At 40.8% G+C, this 21,201-nt stretch overlaps 1 protein-coding gene across 1 annotated transcript in view; it reads right to left on the bottom strand.

Moving 5' to 3' along the window:
- Window positions 1–11,722: 11,722 nt before the first annotated feature.
- The window catches only part of LOC121611874 (complexin-2), a 42,597-nt gene continuing 33,118 nt past the window's right edge, over window positions 11,723–21,201 (bottom strand). Inside the window, exons 3-4 of the mRNA XM_041944590.1 lie at window positions 12,270–12,445; window positions 11,723–11,920 (exon numbers count right to left, since the gene is read on the bottom strand). Of these exons, the coding sequence (XP_041800524.1) occupies window positions 11,723–11,920; window positions 12,270–12,445 (374 nt within the window). The remainder of the gene's footprint in view (window positions 11,921–12,269; window positions 12,446–21,201) is intronic.

Consider the following 21,201-nt stretch of genomic DNA (forward strand, 5'->3'; position numbering starts at 1 on the left):
ACAGAGTGTTGGTAAAAATGTTACCAGTCAATCCAACACAGCGAACATTGCTGAGGCAGTGCAGCCTCACCAAAGTAAGATCCTCAAAAACGAAGAAGAAACATCTGCTGGGGATGAAGCTATTATGAAGAATCATTACAGTTTGATTGGTCTATGATGCTATAACAATCCACAGTGGCTATACACAGACACACACGTCCTTCATTAGGATAGAGCGACTGGATGGGTATTTAGGCTGATAATAACTTGTCAGCTGTCACAGATTCCATGTATATAAAGGTTTTTTTTTTAAAGGATTTTGATATTTTTCCACTGAGTACTTTGGTTTGTCAGGCAGCTAATTAGCTGAATTAACCAAAAAGATATAAACCTGTCTGTTTACGTATTTTATGAATGAACATTGCTCAATTCATTTTTCAGAAAATGTGTCTCCAATTACACTTAACATGACAAAGAACCTACTATATTGCCCTGTCCCAACCTTCAATTACATCAACTAATAGACACTTGAAATATGAAATAGAATATGAAATATTATGATTATAATAACAGTATAAACTGCAGCAGAATTAACAACAAATATCCAAATCTATGAGCTTTACCAAACGTTTATCATCTATCAGCTATTGTGCGGCACGTAATGTGGCTTTTTTTATATATACAACACAAAACATGTGACACATGAGCCAATGTTCTGCTGTAGAGCTTGATGACAGAAGAGGGAGCACTTTAAATGTAAATGAGACTCTCATGTAGACAGGCGTCCTGATGTGGAAGTCAACACATCAACAGCTGGGATTTACTTTGAGGTTGGTTCAGGCTAAAGATCAACCAAAGCCCGGACCTGCTTTAATTCTCAGAGCACCTGGGAGGCTGGCTGCCCCCGTGTCTGACCTTTGATATGTTAAATGTTCTCACTTCTAATTTTCTAGGATGCTACATGGCAGCCAGGACCAATAGTCACAAAATGTGAGCATCATTTCAGTGCTACACTGGGAGGTATAGTGCATCCAAAGCTGCCCCAGGCCTGAGCCAAAGACTGAAAGGGTGGCAAAGCTGCAACAGCTCCTCTCATGCAGTAGGTGGCACAGCTGCACTGTGTGTTGATGTATTAACTTTCCTAAACCACACTGATTTTGATCACAGTAGAATATTATTACAGGTTACATACAGTCGAATCCTCCTAAAAGTCTTCTTTGGTGACATTATTTCACCTCGTTTTCAGAACAAATCAACGTCAAAGACTCAACTGTCATTTTCTTGAATCTAGCTTGTAGCTATTGACAAGATGACACAGTATGTCGAGGATGTGTTTTTCATCTGTAGGAGTGTAGTGGGCATTAAATCATAGGAGAAGTGAAGACTGGTCCTTTCTGCTAGCCGCTACGTGGCTAATATTTCACCCCGATGAGAAAATGTCCACTTTCCTCATGTTATCCTGCCCACATATCTCAGCTGTAATTTCTGTGTCCACGGCCCTGCCTTCCCCCCTCCATCATCAATCCTCTGTTCTGGCTTTGTCACCCTCCTCCAGACCCCCTCCATCCACTTTTTCCTCCCCTTCCTTCTTTCTGCCTTCATTTTCAGTTCAAATGTCTGTGATTTTCCCTCCTGGCTGTGCCCCAGTGCAGCTGAGGGTCCCACCCCTGCACAGGAAATACAGGGACCATCACAGCAACACACACACACACACACTCGCAAAACCCATCATCTGCCTTCATCCTACACTCCATGGCTCCACGTGCTGACTGATGGCTTCACTTCAAACATGAGTGTGGATGCAGCAGAATCAGCCTTGTGTACTGAATATAGTTATTGTTCCTCCAGCACCACCGCTCGGACTCAAAATATCTTAAACTAATGTATGAATTTCTATAAATTTGCTGTGTATATTTATAGTAGCCAGAGGATGAATCCTTATTAGTCCAATGAGCCCTGATGCTTAGTTTAGCACCACAGTCAAAGTCAAAACTTCCAACTACACTTGTAAAAAAACTGCTATGGACAGACAAATATGAAATTACCTGAACACACTGAAGCTCCTCAGTGGATGAACCTTTTCCATTCTGATCAGTCCGTGGCTTCCTCCAGCACCACCCTCAGTAAAAACAGCCAACCCTGAAAATGAGACACAGCAAGACTTTAGCCGCACCTTTAGTCAAGGGCCACAATCAAATTTTAAGCTTTCAAAAACTGCAAAATCCTCAGTTGTGGGAACATCGTAGCCATCAGTGCTGCTAGAGGAGCTTTAGACTTCAGACCCAGGACCTCCTATCCACTGCACAGTAAAAGTATAACAACCACCAAGCTTTATTGGGCTGGAAAAATGAGTTGATACGTCAATTAGCCAATCAAAAGAAAATAAATCAACTATTTTGATAATCAGTTATTCGTTCAATTTATTTATGAAGCACAAATGCCAAACTTTTGCTGCTTCCAGCTTCTGAAATGTGAGGATTTGGTGTTTTTCCTTATTTTATATTATTTTAAAATTGAGCAGTTTTGTGTTTTGGATTGCTGGTCTGAAAGAAAATGCTATTTTTTGCCATTTTAAAACTAAATAATTATTGTAACGGTAATTAAAAAAAATATTCCAACAATAAGACGCACAAACAACAACGATGTACCGTAGATGTTTAAAGAAAATTTCTACACATATGAATCAAAAACATCCTCTTTTGAATAAATCATTTCTTTCCCTGTGTGTCACTGCAGAATCACATTAGATTTGTGACAAATTGCTAACGTCCAAAATCACTTAGTAGTGCAAATTTCAGTAAAATACTTTCTATTGATCCCACAATGCAATGCAGTTTATAGCATTTGCATCTTATAGATACAGAAAATGACTGTTGTGCAACTCTGCACAGGTTAGAAATTATGCATGAATATGATGTGAAGTGTTCAAAATCTCAAAGCTCTGCTCAGAGTAAACTACATGTGTGCCCATTACATACTGTATATATGAGCGAATAAGATAGAGAGTCAGACACAGCTATGGACTCACATCTTACAGTAAGGTGAGACTGGGCTGAGGTCAGCTGATAGGAGAAAAACTAGATGAGACTGAGAGCTACTGATGCTTTCAGTTTCATGTGTGTCCATTATAACATGTGAGATTTCATGAAAACCTCTGTGTTCATGTGTTCAGGCCGCAAGGCCAATGTGAAAAAAAACTTTGCATTGTTATCATTATGACTGATTTTGTAATTAATTTGCCAATTTCATTCTGTGCTAAGCCTTGAATTGTTCATGCAAACAGCTTTTCAGTCATCTTGCCTTATATTTCGCATTTCACACAAAAAAATACAAAAAATATGATTTTCCCACCACAGGACTGTTTGTTTTGTTATTTTGAATAGAAATAGTGAAAATATAATTACACCTATTCCAAGATACACAGTGTACATGCCTACCTCCAGGATAAAAGACAAAAGAACACACACACACACACACACATGCACACACACACACACACACTGTTATACAACACCTGTTCTTGGCATTTACTGTGTCCTTGTTAAATGTGAGCACTAGCTGAAGTAAACAGCTAATCTCTCTCTCTAAATGTAAATGCCCTGTGTTGAGTTTTCCTCAGGAGACAGAAATACACTAAACCACTTCTCTACCGTCTGTCATTCAAAGCCCCGGCACGAGAAAAGTCTATTGGTCTCCGGAAATTACAAACAGCCCACACACACTAATCTGTCACTGAGTCTTTCATTCAGGATTAACAAGACTGTAAAAGAGCAAATCACCGCCGCTAATTCATCAGTAACAATACAATACAGCAACAGTTGACATTAGAGCTGCAATGATTAATCAATTAGTGCATCTACAGAAAATTAATCGGCAGCTATTTTAATAATCAATTATTCATTTGTCATTTTTAAGCAAAACTGATCAAAATTTACAACTTCTGTTTATTAAATCAAGTCAAATCAATTAATCAACAAATCAAAATGAGCAGATGGAAATAACTGCTAGCTGCAGCTCTGCTTGGAAGGATAATGCATCTTTGTGACGGCTACTTTTACACTCGGTGCTAAAAGGGTTCAAGTGGGCAGATTCTGGTGTAGTTATCTTTGAATGTCATTTGAAACCATTTTTGCCTCGACAAAATACGTTTTGGGGGAAACATAATGTCAGCTGTATATTTGTCTTTAACATATCAGAACAATGCTCATAATTGTCCATATCTAGCAAAATGGTTCCTGTCAAATTGTTCAATTTCTTCATTATCTATGTTTGGTTCAGGTTAGGCAGTTAAAATCACACGATTAATTGTCAGGGAAAGAAAGTGAATAAACAATGCAAAAATGTCTAAACTGCCTTGTATAATGAGACAGGATATGGCAGCTGAAGCTGTTATCCATTATGTTTTCGCTGAATCACGGCAGCTGATTTGTTTGTCTTTCTGCGTGGTCCAGTATTATAAAAAGCATCATTTGCCGTAGTCGAACTTCTCCATTCTCTGCTTCTGAATTCTGTTCAGCTTGTCAACTTGCACCTGATCCGTCAGAGAAGTGAGCTCAAGAAAAAGTCAGAAACCCTGTCAGGTCCGAGGTTCACACCATTCCTCATGCATCCACATCAACCACAGAAGCTCATTAATATCACACTTTGTCAGCTTTTGGGTAGTTGCAGATTCAAATGAACTACAGGTTTCTACAATAAGCCTGCCATCACGCCCACTGCTGGAGAAGAAAACAGTTACAAATATTCTAATATATATATATATATGTATTTTTTTTATAAATGTAGGAAAAATAGATATAAATGTAGGAAAAATCAACTTTATATTGAAACTCTGATGAACAAAGCTAAAAGACAAAAGTTACTTAAAAGTACAAAATGAAGATGCCAGAATAACTGTGGGGGGAAGGCTTTGACCGTCGCACACAGGTGTTACAGGCTAAAGTTACCGGTGTGTCTGTATGAGGCTATGAGGACATTTGTAAAGCAGCTTTGTTTGATTCTTACCTCTGTAACTAACGTTAGCCGTAGTTCAGCCGGCTCCTGCTTGACGGAGGCTTTCTGTCCATACCGTGGCGGTGATTCGGCTCCGTTGGAATTCAAAGCAAACTTCTGCCATGTTACCAGGAGTCCTTAAAGTAGTCCTGTCATGGATGTGTTATCTCCTCACGGCTGAATGCGCGCCATCTTGCTTTGAATCAGAGTGGGAGGAGCTATTACGGAAGCAGGAACAAGGAAGGCTCATTGCGTCATTACGTAGTGCGTGAGGCGCGTTGGTGCCACAGTGGAAAGACCCCCGCTCAGTTTTACAGGTTATTGATCTATTTGTTTAATTTATATAATACATATATTATTTATCAATGTTAGGAAGTTAGCAAAGCTATGATAGGACCCTAAATTAATGACATCTGAGTTCGTTAGCTAATGATCTGTAACCTCATCTCCAGCTTTTGACATGGTGACCAGGCAGATTAGCCATTAGCCACAGCAGGGCGCCAGACAGATGGGACTGCAGCCCTGGTGCTGATTTTATCAGGGCACAGTTTGCTTCATTCATATTTATAATCCTTTATTGTCTGATGATCAAGTTTGTGTTGTTGAGAGTTTTTATGAAAGTTTTTGAGCCATTTAATGAATCCCTTTGTTGTTTTAAAGCTAAGGGTTAGTGTATCGCCTACTGTAGCACAATTAATAATCAGAGGTCTGTAAAACATTAAATATTTTTTTGTTTATTTGCCACATTGAGTATGTAGTTTGACTGTATGGGCCTTGTAAAGTATGTCTAGAATCATCTTTGGAGCAAAAAAAAACAACAAATGCACACATTTGGAAAAATCAGGCAGTATTCTGTCAAATGTGTTCTTTCATTATGTATGTATAAAAAAAATCCACAAGCTGTTTATTAAAACTTCAAGATAGACATGAACTATGCATTTTGGCAGAGAAAATGTGCTGTGTTGTGAGTTCAGACATTTTATATCATGTAATAAAAACACAGGATGAGCTTTCAGAGACAGAAAACAGCCAAACAGAAAGAAAAGCACAGCTACATTTTTATAAACTTTTTTATTAGTGTTATGCATTTAGTTTCCAAAAAGAATGATTCATTTCCATCGATGAGACAGTTTTACAGTGATTGGGCTCCACATAGAGTATATGACATGCAGTTAAGGAAAAAATAGCATAAGAACTCATATTTTACATTCTTAACCTCTGCACCCTGAAATTATTTTCACCCTGAATTAAAAAGAAAGACCCTCTTGATTCAATTGTCGATTTAAAAAAAATCCATTCTCTCTTTCAGTTGTTTGTCCCTTTTTAATCGGTCTTTTATTTAATTGTTTTAACATTTTGTTGTCACCAGTTTCCACAACCACAGTCCACACGGGGTCTCCAGCTGTTTCAGCAGACACTGGACAGCTAATGCAGCGACCAGAACGAGGTCACATCATCGGCAAACAGACAAACTAAAGGGACTGCTGCCAGGTATTAAACCCTGGTCACTATGATGGTGGTCATTTTTTAACCCTTCATATGTTTCTGCTTGACTGTTTAGAAGGCAAAAATACAGGTAGTTGACTCCTTAGATGCCATAACCGTCATTAGTGTAACATTTAAACGTATTATAGTGCAAATGCCAAAAAAGGACTGGAATGTATTCAGAGAGTTTCCTTTCACAGCAACAGTTGTGCTAACAGCTAACGAGAGCTCACCAAAATCTCGACTTCCACTGGAGGGAAAGTAAACGTGGCGATAAGACGAGCTTCCGAACGCGACATTCACCGAGCAAGATGCGTTAGCTTTCATTGTGGGATTTACTGGCAGGAATCAGCAGGGCAGTTACAATAATATTCATAAGTGTATGTAAAAATGTTAGGAAAAAGACAAATGTTATAACATCGGTGCAGTGTTCAGAAAAGTCCAGCCTTGTCTGGCGTTGGATGAACGCTAAAGTTTAAAGGAAAGTTTGTATTCTACAATGTCTCTGTTTCAAAAAGTTCTATTTCAGAAGTAAACATGTACGGCATGTCGTCTGCACGCTGCCGGGATCAATGATTTTGTGTTTATATGTTGTAGCATCATGACAAATATCACGGAGAATCTTTGCCTTTTGGGCTGGATGAACTGTGGCCAAGCCTGTTTCTCTTTCTCTGAACGATGTTTCTGGGCTCCTGACAACAGAAGATGCTTTGATAATCCAGTTTTTCACTTGCGGTCTCTTTAGACTGAGTCTCATCCCATCATTCCTGTGAGCGAAGATGTTTTAGAGCAAAACCAGCCAGGGTTTGATGCAGTTGTTTAATGTCTTTGAGGCTTTTCATGTTAAAATCTATACTTGTAGTTTTCATCTCTTTCATTCACCCACATCTTCTTCTGTGTTAGGAAAATATACAGTTTATATATTCCACGTAAAATAATACTTATTGTTTATAACCCCCCTTTATTTAGAGGGCCGACTCGTTTCTTTTACACTATTGTCTATGAACCCAAGCATTTATCTAAACTGAAAAGCCACAGTGGCTCCACAAACACAATTTTCCACACTGAAGTATCTCATGCAACCAGAATGAATTAAAACAACAACACTTCACACCAGGACAAGCACAGATGCGACAGATGAGTTAGCACTAACCTCACATACAGATGACATGGTAATAGCCCTTTTTAAAGGCAGTTCACATGCTGTGACGCCCCGAGACGAGTCCCGCTGAGAGACTATTTTACATACAGGAGGATGTATGGCTGTAGTTTCCATGAATGGCCCATGAATTAAGCCTAGTCCAGGATTTATGTCCCGTTTTTCCAATCCTCCCGGGAGATACAAGGCTTGAATAAACTTAATCCACGTGCTGTCGGTGAAACTGGCCTGGCACCCGGCAGGAGGAATCCCTGTGTTAATGTAACAATCAGATAAATCAAGATGATTCTCCTCAGACAACCTGAACAAAGCACACTGCACTAAAAACCATCTCAGCTTCTGCACTGCAACCATTTCCGTCCATGTGGCTGATGCTCATGCCTTGTTCCAACATGGGTGGTTAGCTTGTGATGACTGCATTAAAATAAATCTCTCTGCAGGTTGGTCTCTTATATAGAGACATGACAATTTGCATGATGTTCACATTGAAATCAAGATTGAGCTTTTAGCACTACACCTAGTTTATCAAAAAAGATCTTTTAATTACAGTATCTATTCTTTTTTAATTGCACGTCCCCCTATTTTCTTTTGAAAAGCCTTCCTTTAATCTCAGAGTTGATGTCTTAAGGTCGCAATCACTTCACATCAGATCACTTTTGTCTGGCAAATTAGTCTGAACCAGCACGTGGCTGGAAATGTCTCAGCTACGTTTTTCAGTCATTGAGTGCAGGACAAACCGGCCAACATCCATCACGTTGCATTAATCAAGGCCCATAGTGCACCAAAGAAATAAGAAGCAGTCATGGCGGCCATATCTTCACTATCTTAACTGTAAAACTGCACATTTTCTAAGAGTTGAACAGTGTGCCTGCTTGGGTACGCCTGATGCATCTTGACAGCGGCATCATCAGTACTGTGACTCAGCGGATCCAGTGTAGATCCTGACGGAGGACTGGTCCAAACCACTTTGTAAATGTTTAGCATTGGTATGAAAACTTTGTGCTTTTGCAAGATTTGTACGAGCCGGAGTTACTGCTCATGGAGATATGCTAACCTCAGCCTTTACTACAATGACTGTTACTGACTGCGTTTGTATTTTAAACTGTAACCAGCAACCAAAGGCTGCGTCCCAGTTTCACACTATATGCTAATGCTACAAAGGACACAATATTCATCTGCACTCCTCGAGTGAGTTAGCTGAGTGCTCTTCATGTTGTCGCAGTTCCTTTGTGAATACTGCTGAAACTGACGCTCACAGCTGAGGTTTGTGTCCCTCCTGTGTGATCACGACCTTAAGCTTCACCAAACCTTAGACAGCAAAGAACATCGAACACTCAACAAGCCCACCGCACAGCCGATCTTTCTGGATCCAATGCACAGATTCTGTTGCCTGGAGACTCCTACAGAAACAGGAAACTGTCTATTTTTTGTCTTTTGACATTTGGTGTCTTCTCTTGTCTACCAAACATTTGCATGCTCAACATTTGAAAGGAATGTGTTAAGTATTTTTTTTTTTTTTGACATGGCACAACTAGGGAGCCGCCCCAGCTTCTGCCTGTGCACAAATAGTTCAAAGACACATTTACGTAGTATAAACCAGGACTATATGAATCAACAACATGGTCTCACATCACAGACATGTAGAAAGACACACACGTATAAACACACACACTTACAGTACACATGTAGTACACTGAGACAGTTCCAACAATGGCTTCTTTTTTTCTACGTACATTTTCTTTGCGTATACGTTAGTATACACCTTTAAAGATACAAGAATGGTGAGGATTTACAAACAGATATGCAAATATCTTTTTCTAATATTACAGAAAACAAACATGAGACGCTTAACTTTCAATGTTGAAATATTCTCTTTTTATCATATTTATTGCAATCTAAACAATATGGCTTCGTCTAGTGAAAAGTCCTATCTGAGCTAGAAAATGAAAAAAGTAAAATGCTTTTATAGTGCTTATGACAAATTCATCATTAATCTTATTAAACCTTAATGTTATGTTAAGTTACAAACTCATGGAACAATGTATTAATCATACATCGTCGCATAACTAACCACTGAAAAGCCACCGGATCATTTAGGAATAACCAACATGCTTTGTTTTACTGATAAATGTCCATATAGTAAGGTAGTTCACTAAATAGAGATTTTCATTTACAGTACATCTACTTAAATGCTATTTGACAAATCACTATGACATTTCGTTGGATTACGAGATGCAGGATGCAGAATATACTCAGCTCTACGTGAGCTCTTCAGGCTGTGAGATGCGACAACTCACCAACCGGTTTTCTCAGGCTCAGTCTACAGTTAAATTATCTAGTGTTATTTAGCCATGGAATACTTTTGGAAAATAGGAAGAAATAGGAGAGTATCATTTCAGTTTAGTGGTGGTCTTTGGGATGCATGCACACGCTGAACAGGCGGCGGTGTTTCTCCTGCAGGCCTCGCACGAACAATAAAAACCAGGTTCGCCATGCACGTCTTGGTTTCGGCGGTGACAATAGAAATCATAAGGTCTCATCAGCATTTCTTTGGTCTAGATGTTGATGAACGTCCATCAAGGTGAATTTATGAATTAAAAGATGAGGGGGTTAAAGGTTAGCTCAGTTAGCTTAGCTTTCGGTTGCATTAAAATAAACTGGCGGCACATTCACAAAAAATAGTAATTAAAGTAAGTGAGTAAAAAAAACTCATCGCCTAGCATCCGCATTCATGTTTGAAGAAGAAAAAAAATGAAATCTGAATAAATAGTTTGAATTAAGAGCCACTTAATAGAATCAGTTAATCAAATGCTTCATGTAGAACCAACTTTTAACCAATCATAGATGGTATGACAGGAAATGACAACATGTACAGTACCGGCTACCCCCACTGTTTCCAAGTGGTCAATGCTTTGATTGTCTATGGGACCACACGACCAAAAATCATGATGGTTTTGTAAATCTGTCATTTCTGGACAAAACAGCTGTGATTTAATTTGGAAACTGGGATTCAAACAAGGAAACATAAGGCTAAATTAAATCCACACCGAGATTGTGATTGAAACATCATATATTGAGATGAATTTTTGACACTTTCATGATCTTAAATTTTACTTTTGTAGCATGATGGCAGTCCAGCTAGCTGACAGGCTTAGAAAGTCTTTTTTGTAACGGTTGGATTATGTTTTTAAATATTTTTGTGAACCGTCATAACTTGGTCTTGGATTTCCAGAAGTGTTCGAACACCTGGAAACCCCAAAATATGCCAACTAGCCAACTTTATATGAAATACTATTACTCCAGAAGTGTATCCTTGAACGTGCTCCTACATGCTACCAACAACTCTGCACCTGTTTGACTGAAAATGAAACCCTCATTTACAATTCCTCTGCTGGAGGAGATGATATGAAGGCACATGTCCTAAAAACTCAAATGCTGTTTTTTTTTTTTCTTCAATATAAAGACCTACACCAGGTTCATAAAAGTAGAAAACACCCATTGAAGTAAACACAACATGCTCCATCTATTGGAAAACATGGTGGCAGTGCCAGTTGAAAAACTACAGGAGCAAGAGGACAGAAACGTCCGCTGCTCGTCTTTAAAGGAATACTGTTCTCCATTGGTTACCGTTGTCTGGCAACAGACGATGGTCAACCAATCAAAGTGTCTGTTCTTAATCTGTGTAAAAATAACAACAGCTAAAGGACAAAAAATGCACTAATTGTAAGAAATGTGCTAAGTGGCAGTTGAAAGGTTGTACAGCAATTGTGGCAAATAAAAAGGGGAAGAATGACGCAATCGTCGAGGAGTAGAAAAGAACAAAGTAAAAGATTTCTAGAAAGGCAGTGTGTAGCCTCTAACAGTTTGGCAAGAACCCCCACCCCCACCCCCCAACAACTTCTACATGCCCTGAATCTACACTCAAACCCTGCCTACAACAAATACCCGGACCAAACCCCCACCTGTTTCTCTCCTCCCCAAACCTGCAACACTTCACTCAACCCTTTCCGCCCAAAGACCCCCGCCTCCCTTTCGCCCCGCAGCCTGGCCCAGGCCAGACTGGACCCTGAATTTAGGGTTCGTTTGATTTGCTTTCTTTTCATTTTTTTACTTCTTGAACATGTCCTGTAGAGGTCCTGGCAGAAACTTGAGGACAGTGTCGAGGATGCTCTCCTCGTCCTCTTCGTCGTCGTCTCCACACCCCCGCGGGATCGCCTTCTTCGGGCGTGTCAGTGACCCCTCACAGGCCTGCTCCATGGCCGCCTTCTCCTCAGCCTCTTTCTCCTCCTTCTTCTTCAGCCCGTACTGGACAGGGAGAGGACCAGAGATGATATGTCAGGAAAGAAAATTAGGGTGAATGAGAAGTTAGAAGAAGACGATGAAGTGATGTTTTTCAGCTGCAGGGTCACTTCACGTCAGGCTGGGAGAATATTTGAAGCATATTTAGTTTATTGGCCACAAGTTTGCAGGGACTGGACACATAAAGCCTCTTTCCACTGTAGGAACACATCATAAATGTGGCCATCGCCACAGGTCAAGCTCTGTTCTCCACCCAAATACAACAAAACAATATTTCAGGATTGCTCAGAAAGTGCTCAAAATACAGTAAGTCAGAATGTGAAAGCACTGCTCAGACCGGAGGACAGTTTTCTACCTTGTCCCTGATGGTCTGCCGTACTTTTTCCCTCTCTGCCTCCATGCGGGCGTGTTTGGCCTTCCTCTCCTCCTCTTGTTGCCTCAGTGCCTCCTGCCGCTCCTCCTCCTTCTTGGCTGCATCCGGGTCCTTCTCCTCCTCCCCACCCAGCATCTTACCCATGTCTTTGGTGGCCCCTGGACAGAGAAAGATGCAGATATCGGAGGTAAACATGGGCTGAGTGTGCTGTTTAACTGCTGAGGGAGAAACTGAGTATCTGTACATCTTTGTCATGAAAACAGCCCCAGCTGCATTTTTTTGTTGCTTGAGGAGAAACATCTGCCTCGATTTGGAAACCAGAAAGCACTGATAAAGAAAAGTACACTGATTCCTCCTAGACTTTGTTGCTGCTGTTTAAACCTAAATTCATAAGAGCTGCATGACGATATACCACGTGTACAGTGACGCCCACGTCAGTCTGTCATACTTTACTCTGGAAACAGTGAGCGTTTGCAGGTCTGAGGATTATGTAGCGACAGGGTTCCCTGAGGATCCTTGAGGCGTCTTGGACAACAAGACGGAAGACGAAGAGCCAGCTGGAGGAGGTTCAAAGAACCACTGAGACAGAGGAAGACATGTTCTTCCATCTGGTGTCTTCCATCTGTCAGCACCACCTGCACCTCCTCACCCAGGTATCCACCCTCACTTTGAAATGATCCTGATTTATTAATCGTAGATTAACGGACGTGGTATGTGGCGTATATATAGTATACACTGAGTTTAGAAAATCTGTTGAATCGCTTTCTGTCATGTGACAGGAGGGGGGCGCTGTTCTTCCACAGTGGACAGCAGTTGGCACACAACGAATACATGGAAACGCTAATGGAAAAGTCATTTTCAGTCTGAGGGAGGTGGGACTAGTGATGACATAATTTGTCACGTAATTGTTCAGTCAGTCCACAGAAAATTAACCACTTGCAATTTTTGTGATCAATTCAAATCCATAAAGGCGAAAGCTCCACAGAGTCTCTTGATGCAGCTTTTAGAAAGTCTAAATATTCTCCTTTTGTTGAAAATGGGTTGAAGATTTCACCTTTTTCACTATTTTCTGACCTTTTGTCGATTAGTTAATTGATGAAAAAATAATTGAGCTCAGTGCTTTGACTCTCTGCTAAAATCCATGTGTATTTTTGTCATGTGTGTCGTAATGACAGTAAAAACAAAGCTGTCCATAGAGCAGGCTGACGCTGGACGTTTCGGGGTTAAATGCCTTGCACAAAGGCGCCTCTGGCTCCCTCAGATCCATCTGGACTTCCTCTGCCTCTGCTCCTGAAACAGACCCACCTCTTTATCTGTGACAGAAGCTGCTTTCCAGACGTGAAAGCGACTCCATCTGGCCTATCGATATTGCTGCTGTTACCTCCGTCTGATCGATAGTAAATACAGGACCACCTTAGCGTGTATGAATTATGGATTCCCCAGCAGAGAGAAAACTTCATCTGGGTATTGATCTGCCTCTGAGGCGCTGGTGAGAGGACAGCCTGGCTGGCGGCCTGGTTTGCCATCTAGCACCTTTCTTTAGCCAGAGCCAGAATGAGGGCTGAGTGTCAGCAGTGAGGAGATTATTTGAGGAACGGAAGGATATGAGCGGAAAGCTGCGTGTTTTCACCACTGCATCCCAAATAAAAAAATAAATCTTGGAAAAACGAATCATGCCATTGGCTACGTCGCTTCTTGACAGCATTTAGATTGAGTCATCAGTGCTTCAATGGATCACTGAATGTGATCGACTGCCAACAAGCTGGAATCTATAATTATCTATAACAATCAGGCTCATGCCAAAGGTGGACTTCTCTTCGGTCTCAGGGTGAAATACCTCAGTAGCTTTTGGTGAAATTTTAGTAACATGTGGTGCCGACATTAATGGTCCCCAGTGGTTAATTCTCAATTACTTTGGTGATCCACTGACTTTTGAGTGCCACCAAGTTAAAAGTTGTACTTGTTTTCTACAGTGTTTTAATTCACCTACCATCTACATCAACCTTTAAACCAAATTCATGACTAGGTAAACTGTCAATTCATCTGATTTTCTTTGTCTAGGATGGTGAGGTCATGCTGAGAGTTGCTCTGCTGACTTCAGTGTGGAGGTTTTGGTTTGAGCCTGAAAGTTACTTTTGGAAGCCAGGGAGGTCATTAAACATTAATGGTTCAATCATTGCCGCTGATTACCAGCCCTTTCAACCCTCATAGATATATTGTGGTCATTCAGTATTATGTGGCAATAAAAACCTGAATTACTGCCTCTTTAAGGAGCCATAAGAGATCATTTCTGAGGGACCCGAGTAAATTACTCAGAAGAAATGTGGCTTTAAGGACTGTGTGGTTCCCTCTTGTGTTTGTGAACCCAGGGGTGGCGGGTCCCGCCGCTCTGCGGCAGACTCATACAGTGGTCCTAATTGCCCTGCAGCGCTGTGTGGTGGCAGCAAACCTGAGGATGACAAATTAGCACTCAGCTGGTGGGAGGGGGGCGGGCGTGAAACGTTCGCCAGGACTCGCTGGGGAGTCGGGTTAAGGTCAGACTGTCCGCTGTGTGTACTTCATTGTGGCAAAACACTCCACACACCATATGTACTGGAGCTGCTGTATGTGTGTGTTTGCAAGTGCAAGAACGACCAAGTGTATCCACATACAGTATATGTGATCATAAAAAGTTTGTTAGAATCAATAATGATAATCCATCATCAGGTTGTTTATCAGGAGGTCCGTAAACCTCAGATCAAAATCCTTTTCCCTTTACTGTTCATGTCTTTTTAATAGCCTAAGAAAATGATAAAAATGTTAAAAAGATAAAATGAATGAACGAGGGGGTCTGAATCCAGTGGTCCAGCATCTTGTTTTCCACTGCAGACAGCACCCCCTTGATTTAGGCGGGATTCTTAGCTGATTATCATTGTGAAGCAGCCTGAAAGTGCGGTGACATCATCTTCACCGCCACACAAACGCAGGGACAACGGAGGATATTGATGGGATGGCTGTTTGTCATTGCAGGGGGACAAACGTTCAGGAAACGCTGAATGCAGCAGGACAAACTCGTGTCCCATACGTGAAGATTCTTTCTGACCAATCAGGGGTCTGCAGTGTGTTAACTCCACCTTTTAGTACTCGCCCGAGGTGGTGCAGAGTACTGCTTTCTGTTCCATCGCTTCTCCTTTTATCAAACAGAATTTCTTTCCACCATTCCATTCTGTCATCACACAATCATCACTTTCCTAACATCACTGCAGCGAGGCCTCATCTATCCTTCCTCTCTCCTTTCCTTTGCTCCCTGTCCGTCTCCCTCCTCCACCTCCTCCGTCAGTCCATTAGAGGCCAGCTCACAGATTTCCACTTCAGACAAAGGTGGGCAATTCAAGGCAAAGTGCTCAAACGGCTTCAGTCCTTTTATTGTGCATTCAGTTGCTCATTACTTCGCTCAGTCTTTCCGTTGGATACGGGGGTTTAATGCACAACAACTTCAAATTTAAAGAGGTGGATATACAACACGGCTCCTTCAGCACTTCAACAGATGCCCAAACAAACTCACACAGTGGGCAGCACAGAGCCCGTGTGGGTAAGACTTGATTACTTTAGTGGATTTGGTTGAAGCTGATTAAGGAATGAAGTGTATAACTGTCCGTGCTGTATGTGGAGGAATAATAGCAGTGAGTGAAACTTATTATTACATCTGACGGAGAAATTTTCAGCTGAATAGCTTTTAAAACGAATATTTACAGAATATCTGCTCAGAATGAAATCAACCTCCATAGAGGTTGATTAATGTTCATGTTGTTACATTTTCTGCAGTATGTGATCATTACCAGCTGCACAGACTTTTTGGCTGCATGTTTTTAGTATTTAAAGCTGGTTATGAATGTATTAATGTAAGAAGGGCTTGGTTTCTCTCTTCCTTCTACTGACATGTCATTCCAGAAATTAGATAATGGATAATCTGAATTCTGGATGATCAACACATTCTTGGTAGAAATTAGGACTAATGGAAGATGTGTCTAGAATAAAAGTAGTAATCCCACTGTGTAAGTATATATAATGTACATTTAAGTAGAAAATCCAGCACTAAATGTTTCTGTATATCAAGAGTAAAAACCAGATGTCCTCCTGTTATTAAATGACTGAAGTTCTGTAAGTGTTTTCTATTCGCTGAAGACGGCTGTGAGATGTAGCTGAAGGCACCAGATGACCACTCAAGTCGTTCCATATGATGATATCTGTCCATGGCTAGCTAGCACTATGCTAACTGAAAAAATATTTTGTTTTTTTTATTGGATGAAATGTAGCTTTATTGCTTGCAGACAAAAAGAAAAAAAGCTGAAGAAAAGGCTGAATGTCTAAAGAATGACATTAAGATGTTTTCTTCTGTAACTCTTCTGCTTTCTCTCAACTTATAATGTAGGTTTAACATCAGAAGGAGGCGAGGTTGAATATCTGTCATCAGTCTTTGCTGAAACAAAGCGTGAAAACTCAATCAAACCTCCTCGAGTACCAAAAGGTTAAATAAATTGTATCATGTCGAGCTGAGCCTAAAGAGCATCTTCAACCAGAAGATGTCACATAGTGTTTATCTAAGAGAGCAAACTGGGCTTTAACATATCTGACATATCTGCTGTTGTGCAGCTTGTCCTCCCTGCTGGAAGGCTGATTTCTGCTTCTGGTGAGCCGGAAGGGAAGTGATGGAGAAAGATTTAAAAAGAGATAAAGAGTAAGCGAGAGCAAGATAAAAACAGACAGAAATACAGGAAAAGGGTTTCCAGTAAAGACTTGGATCAAAATTATGATGGATTACAAAAAGAACAGAATGGAAATTGCAAATTTGCAACTGCAAAACTATTTTTGTTTGCTTGAGGTAAAGTTTTAGACAGAAGGAAACCCGAGAGAAATGGTGACAGAAATTCATTTGTCAAATACATTAAATTATGCCGCAGTGACATTTGCAGCTGAAGTTGATCTGTTGTCCAAAGCCTCCAAGAAATGCTTCCATGTTTAAGATGGTGGTAATGTATGAGCATTAGCTCATGCCTCATAAAAATGCCAAGTTCATTTCCTTCCTCTTGTGAATTATGTCAGAGCTGTTTTGGTCTTTTGTCCACACTTAGAAGAAATGCTCAGAGACACAGTAAAATGTCCATACATTTTGTACATTGCACATTGTACATTTTGTGCAGATTTGAGCACACCAATTCTGTGCTTATTATTTTCTAATTTGAACACACCTGCTGACAGGAGCTGTGTCAACCAATAAGCTTGCTTTACGTTTAATGTCCACATGACATGTCCACATGTGTTGTTGGGATTTGGAGGTTTGTGTGTCGGCTCTTCTGTGAGCCTCTGCATGCTAAGGTTACCTTAACTTCCTCTGCATAGACGTGCAGAGACAGACCAGCCTCCCAGAAAAAATGGCCGTATAGGTCGTCTATTATTATGATTAATATTTACGTTTATTGTTTGGCAACAAGCTCTAGTGGTCGTAATAATTACGACAGGAGCAAAGGAGGAAGTCAGGTATAAAAAGCATAAAAGTCTGCGTATGGAGAAGGTCGGGTGGATGGATGGGATGAAAAACACAGAACTAAAAAAACACAGGACTATCACCTCGGAAACCGTGTGAAACCAAAAGCAAATTAGTCATTTTAACTTACGTAAATAATGTAACTGACACCACATGCATAACAGTAAGTTAACTTACACACGTAACTTAAGTAACGTAACAAATGTACGTATTTTAACACAAGCCATCATCTTTCCCTGAACATAAGCATGTAGGTGCACAAACCTAACTAGTTACTGTATGTAACTCCACTTCTATGAGTGCATCTGTCACTTGTACTCTCCAACAGTCATATAAGTCATTTTGGGAGTCGCTGGCAAACAACTTAATCGTTTAGTATGAGGATGTGCTGTTTGTGTGTATCTGTGATGAACCATAATTCCAGGCTTACTGTGCAGATGACCAAAGATACCATAGAGAAAAATTTCAGACTTACTGTTGACATGCTCTCATTTTGCCAAAGATCACCTCTGATATAAAGATTCCCATTTACCTGCTTAAACCCAGCAAACGTGGACACATGTTACTCATATTTTACTCTTCTGCAGTGAGAGCTGGAAACATGGAAAAGTGTCGAGGACGATTGTAAAGAAAAAGTAAGAAGGGAGAGACAAATAGTTGAAAAATGGAGGCGAACACCAGACAGAGGAAATCAGAGAGACAAAGCATGGATCATTGACTCCCCCTCCAGCCGGTCAGATGGATGGCAGTGCTGCTGGGTAATTTGTTAAGGGTGGAGGGGTTTGAAAAATGGAGCTCATTTAAATAATGGATGACCTCCATCGCCAAATTCCGCCCTCATAAGTCACATGATTGCCCGGACTGGTGGAAATATCCGCCACATCGATCAGATGTTTGGGAGGCGAGCAGGGCAGATCACTGGATGGTTGTCAGTTTGCGCCCAAATCCCAGAAGCTCATGTTCTGCTGAAGTGCTCGTGAGCACCACAAACTGTGTTTCTGTGTGGAGTCTGGTCAACTAATCAGCCTGCCCGTAGCTTCCTGTTATTGCACCGTCCACGCCTGCTCATCCCGGCTGCACAGGAAATGAAACAGCGAGCTCGACCTGCCTGCTCAGGACCAGTTCACGATTATCTTTCACAGATTATCGGAACATCATCTTTTATATGAGCTTCTTTATGAGAAAAGGTTCACGTGTTTGATATCCTGGCGAAGGAAAGGACATATTGAGAACAAAATCAATGTTTTGATGGCACCTTTTTGGAAACAAGGCACGAGAGAGATCTCATTATAAAGGAGGCTTTGTGCATGAGTACACATGGGAGACAAATATATGCTCAGGAGCTTTTAACATGAAAAAGAGCTTTCTCATTTCTCTCCTCAGTTTGCTTCTTGTCTACCAGAACTTCTGTCCTGTCCTTCATGATATTTTTATCTGCAAGCAGGTTGAGAAATGTAATCTGTTATCATTACCTTAAAGACACTACAAAAGATTTCGAGTAGACCTCCGGACGACCGTCCACATGTGCTCAATCACAGCAGTTTTATCCGGTTGTAGAAAGAGTCAACCATTCAAAGCTCATGGGCAGAATGATTTGCTTTGCTGTATCATAGTTTTTGACTTAATCGAGATCAAAGTGTGTGACTGACAGATAAATAGAGAAACGTTCCTTAAGTCGCTTGTTTAGCAAGAAACTTAAATTTCTGTAAAACGACTTAAATCGGCGTCTCCACAGAGAGCTCTGGTCCATGGACCCACCTCGCTGTCCCGGACTGATTCATCTAACACAACGTGGAAACTCTAATGAATCCGATTTCTAATTAAACAAGCTGTAAATACAATCTGTGGCCCGCAGCTGAAATCTATACCTCAGTCTGGACCAATGAAATGTTCAGGAGGTGTCTAACATCTAATGACATTAGTGAGGCCTGGCCTGAGAATGTGTGTCAGGCTAAATTAGATAAAAGTTTGAGTGCAGTTAAATTGGACAGAGTGGATGGCTTTGTGTGTGTGTTTGTGTACCTACATCCTGGTACACCAGTATGTGCTGTGTTCCTGTTTGTGTTTGACAGCTGCTGTCTAAATGAAATTAGACTGTGCGTGTGCTTGATAAAGAACACAACTTTATTTTTTAAATCCACTGCTGTCGTTTTCCTTCACAGACCAAATACCTCACGATATATAAAACAAAATACATCAAGATATTCCGGTATGAGAACAAGTCAATATAATTCCTTAGTTCTGGTCTATTTAGTGAATGTTCAACATGTAACAGCTAAATTTGATTTTCTGCCATGGATATAATTCTTCATAACATCATTAACCCTGCAGATAAATAAAACTGTGTTTTAAAAAAGCTTCATGAGCGGCAGTGAGCCCTTAGAGGACCTCAGTTTTGCCTCTCAGGCCACGTACAGCCTGTCTTAACCCTTCATCATCAGAGTTTCAAAGGAAGCTTTGGTCCACTTTTATACATTGCATGAAAAACTGTATTGTGCCCTCATCCACATGTTTTTTGACCTACGGCGTTGCCTGTGCATGATGCAAGATCAGAGCAACTCAACAAAAAGACCTTTTGATGATTAAAAAAAAAAAAAAAGAAAAAAAAAAAGATGTTTATGTTATGGGTCCATGATTTCTGGAAAAAATCCTATAAATTAAAGAACAATGTATTACTTACTCATAATACATAATTTTATTCAATGAATCTCCTATTTCCTCTTCAAGTGAAGAAAGCAAGATCAATGTGGTCGGCCCCTGAAGTCATTTCTATGCATGAGGAACGCTGCAGGGTTGTTGTTTGAATGATGTCCTGACACACCCACCCAAGCACAGCACTCCCACTGGCTGGAGTACACTTCATCTCGAAATGGTCTCGTTCCCCCTGGGACCGAAACCAAGACTGAAACCTCATCTGTGTGAGTGTGTTTGTGCGTGGTTGTGTATTCATGGACGTCCAGCTGCGCCCCAATGAAATAAATGCCAGACTGCTCCAGGAGAAAAGGTCACGGCACAAGACAGCACCTCTACAGGAGGTAAATTACAACACTTCAGTCTGGGAAGGATGGGCAGAGGGGGCGGATTGAGGGATGGATGGAGGGTTAAGCAACACGGTAGCCTATAACATGCAAAGAAGGATGGGTGGAGGGAGAGAAAGAGAAAAGAATAGGTTGGTTGCTCTGCTGAAATTGAATGGAAGCTAATGGGATGAAGGGATGGAAGAATAGAGGGATACTTGTGTCAAGAAAAATGCTAACAACCTAATCTGCACCGCTCACGGCAGGAATGACAAAAGGATGGATGGAGGGAGAGAGAATTGAATGGAGAAAGGTGGAGGAGAGACAATTGCAAGGAGCCTGTGGGAGAGAATGAATGAGTGAATTCAAAGTT

Source organism: Chelmon rostratus, chromosome 9 (assembly GCF_017976325.1).
Source record: "Chelmon rostratus isolate fCheRos1 chromosome 9, fCheRos1.pri, whole genome shotgun sequence".
NCBI lineage: Eukaryota > Metazoa > Chordata > Actinopteri > Chaetodontiformes > Chaetodontidae > Chelmon > Chelmon rostratus.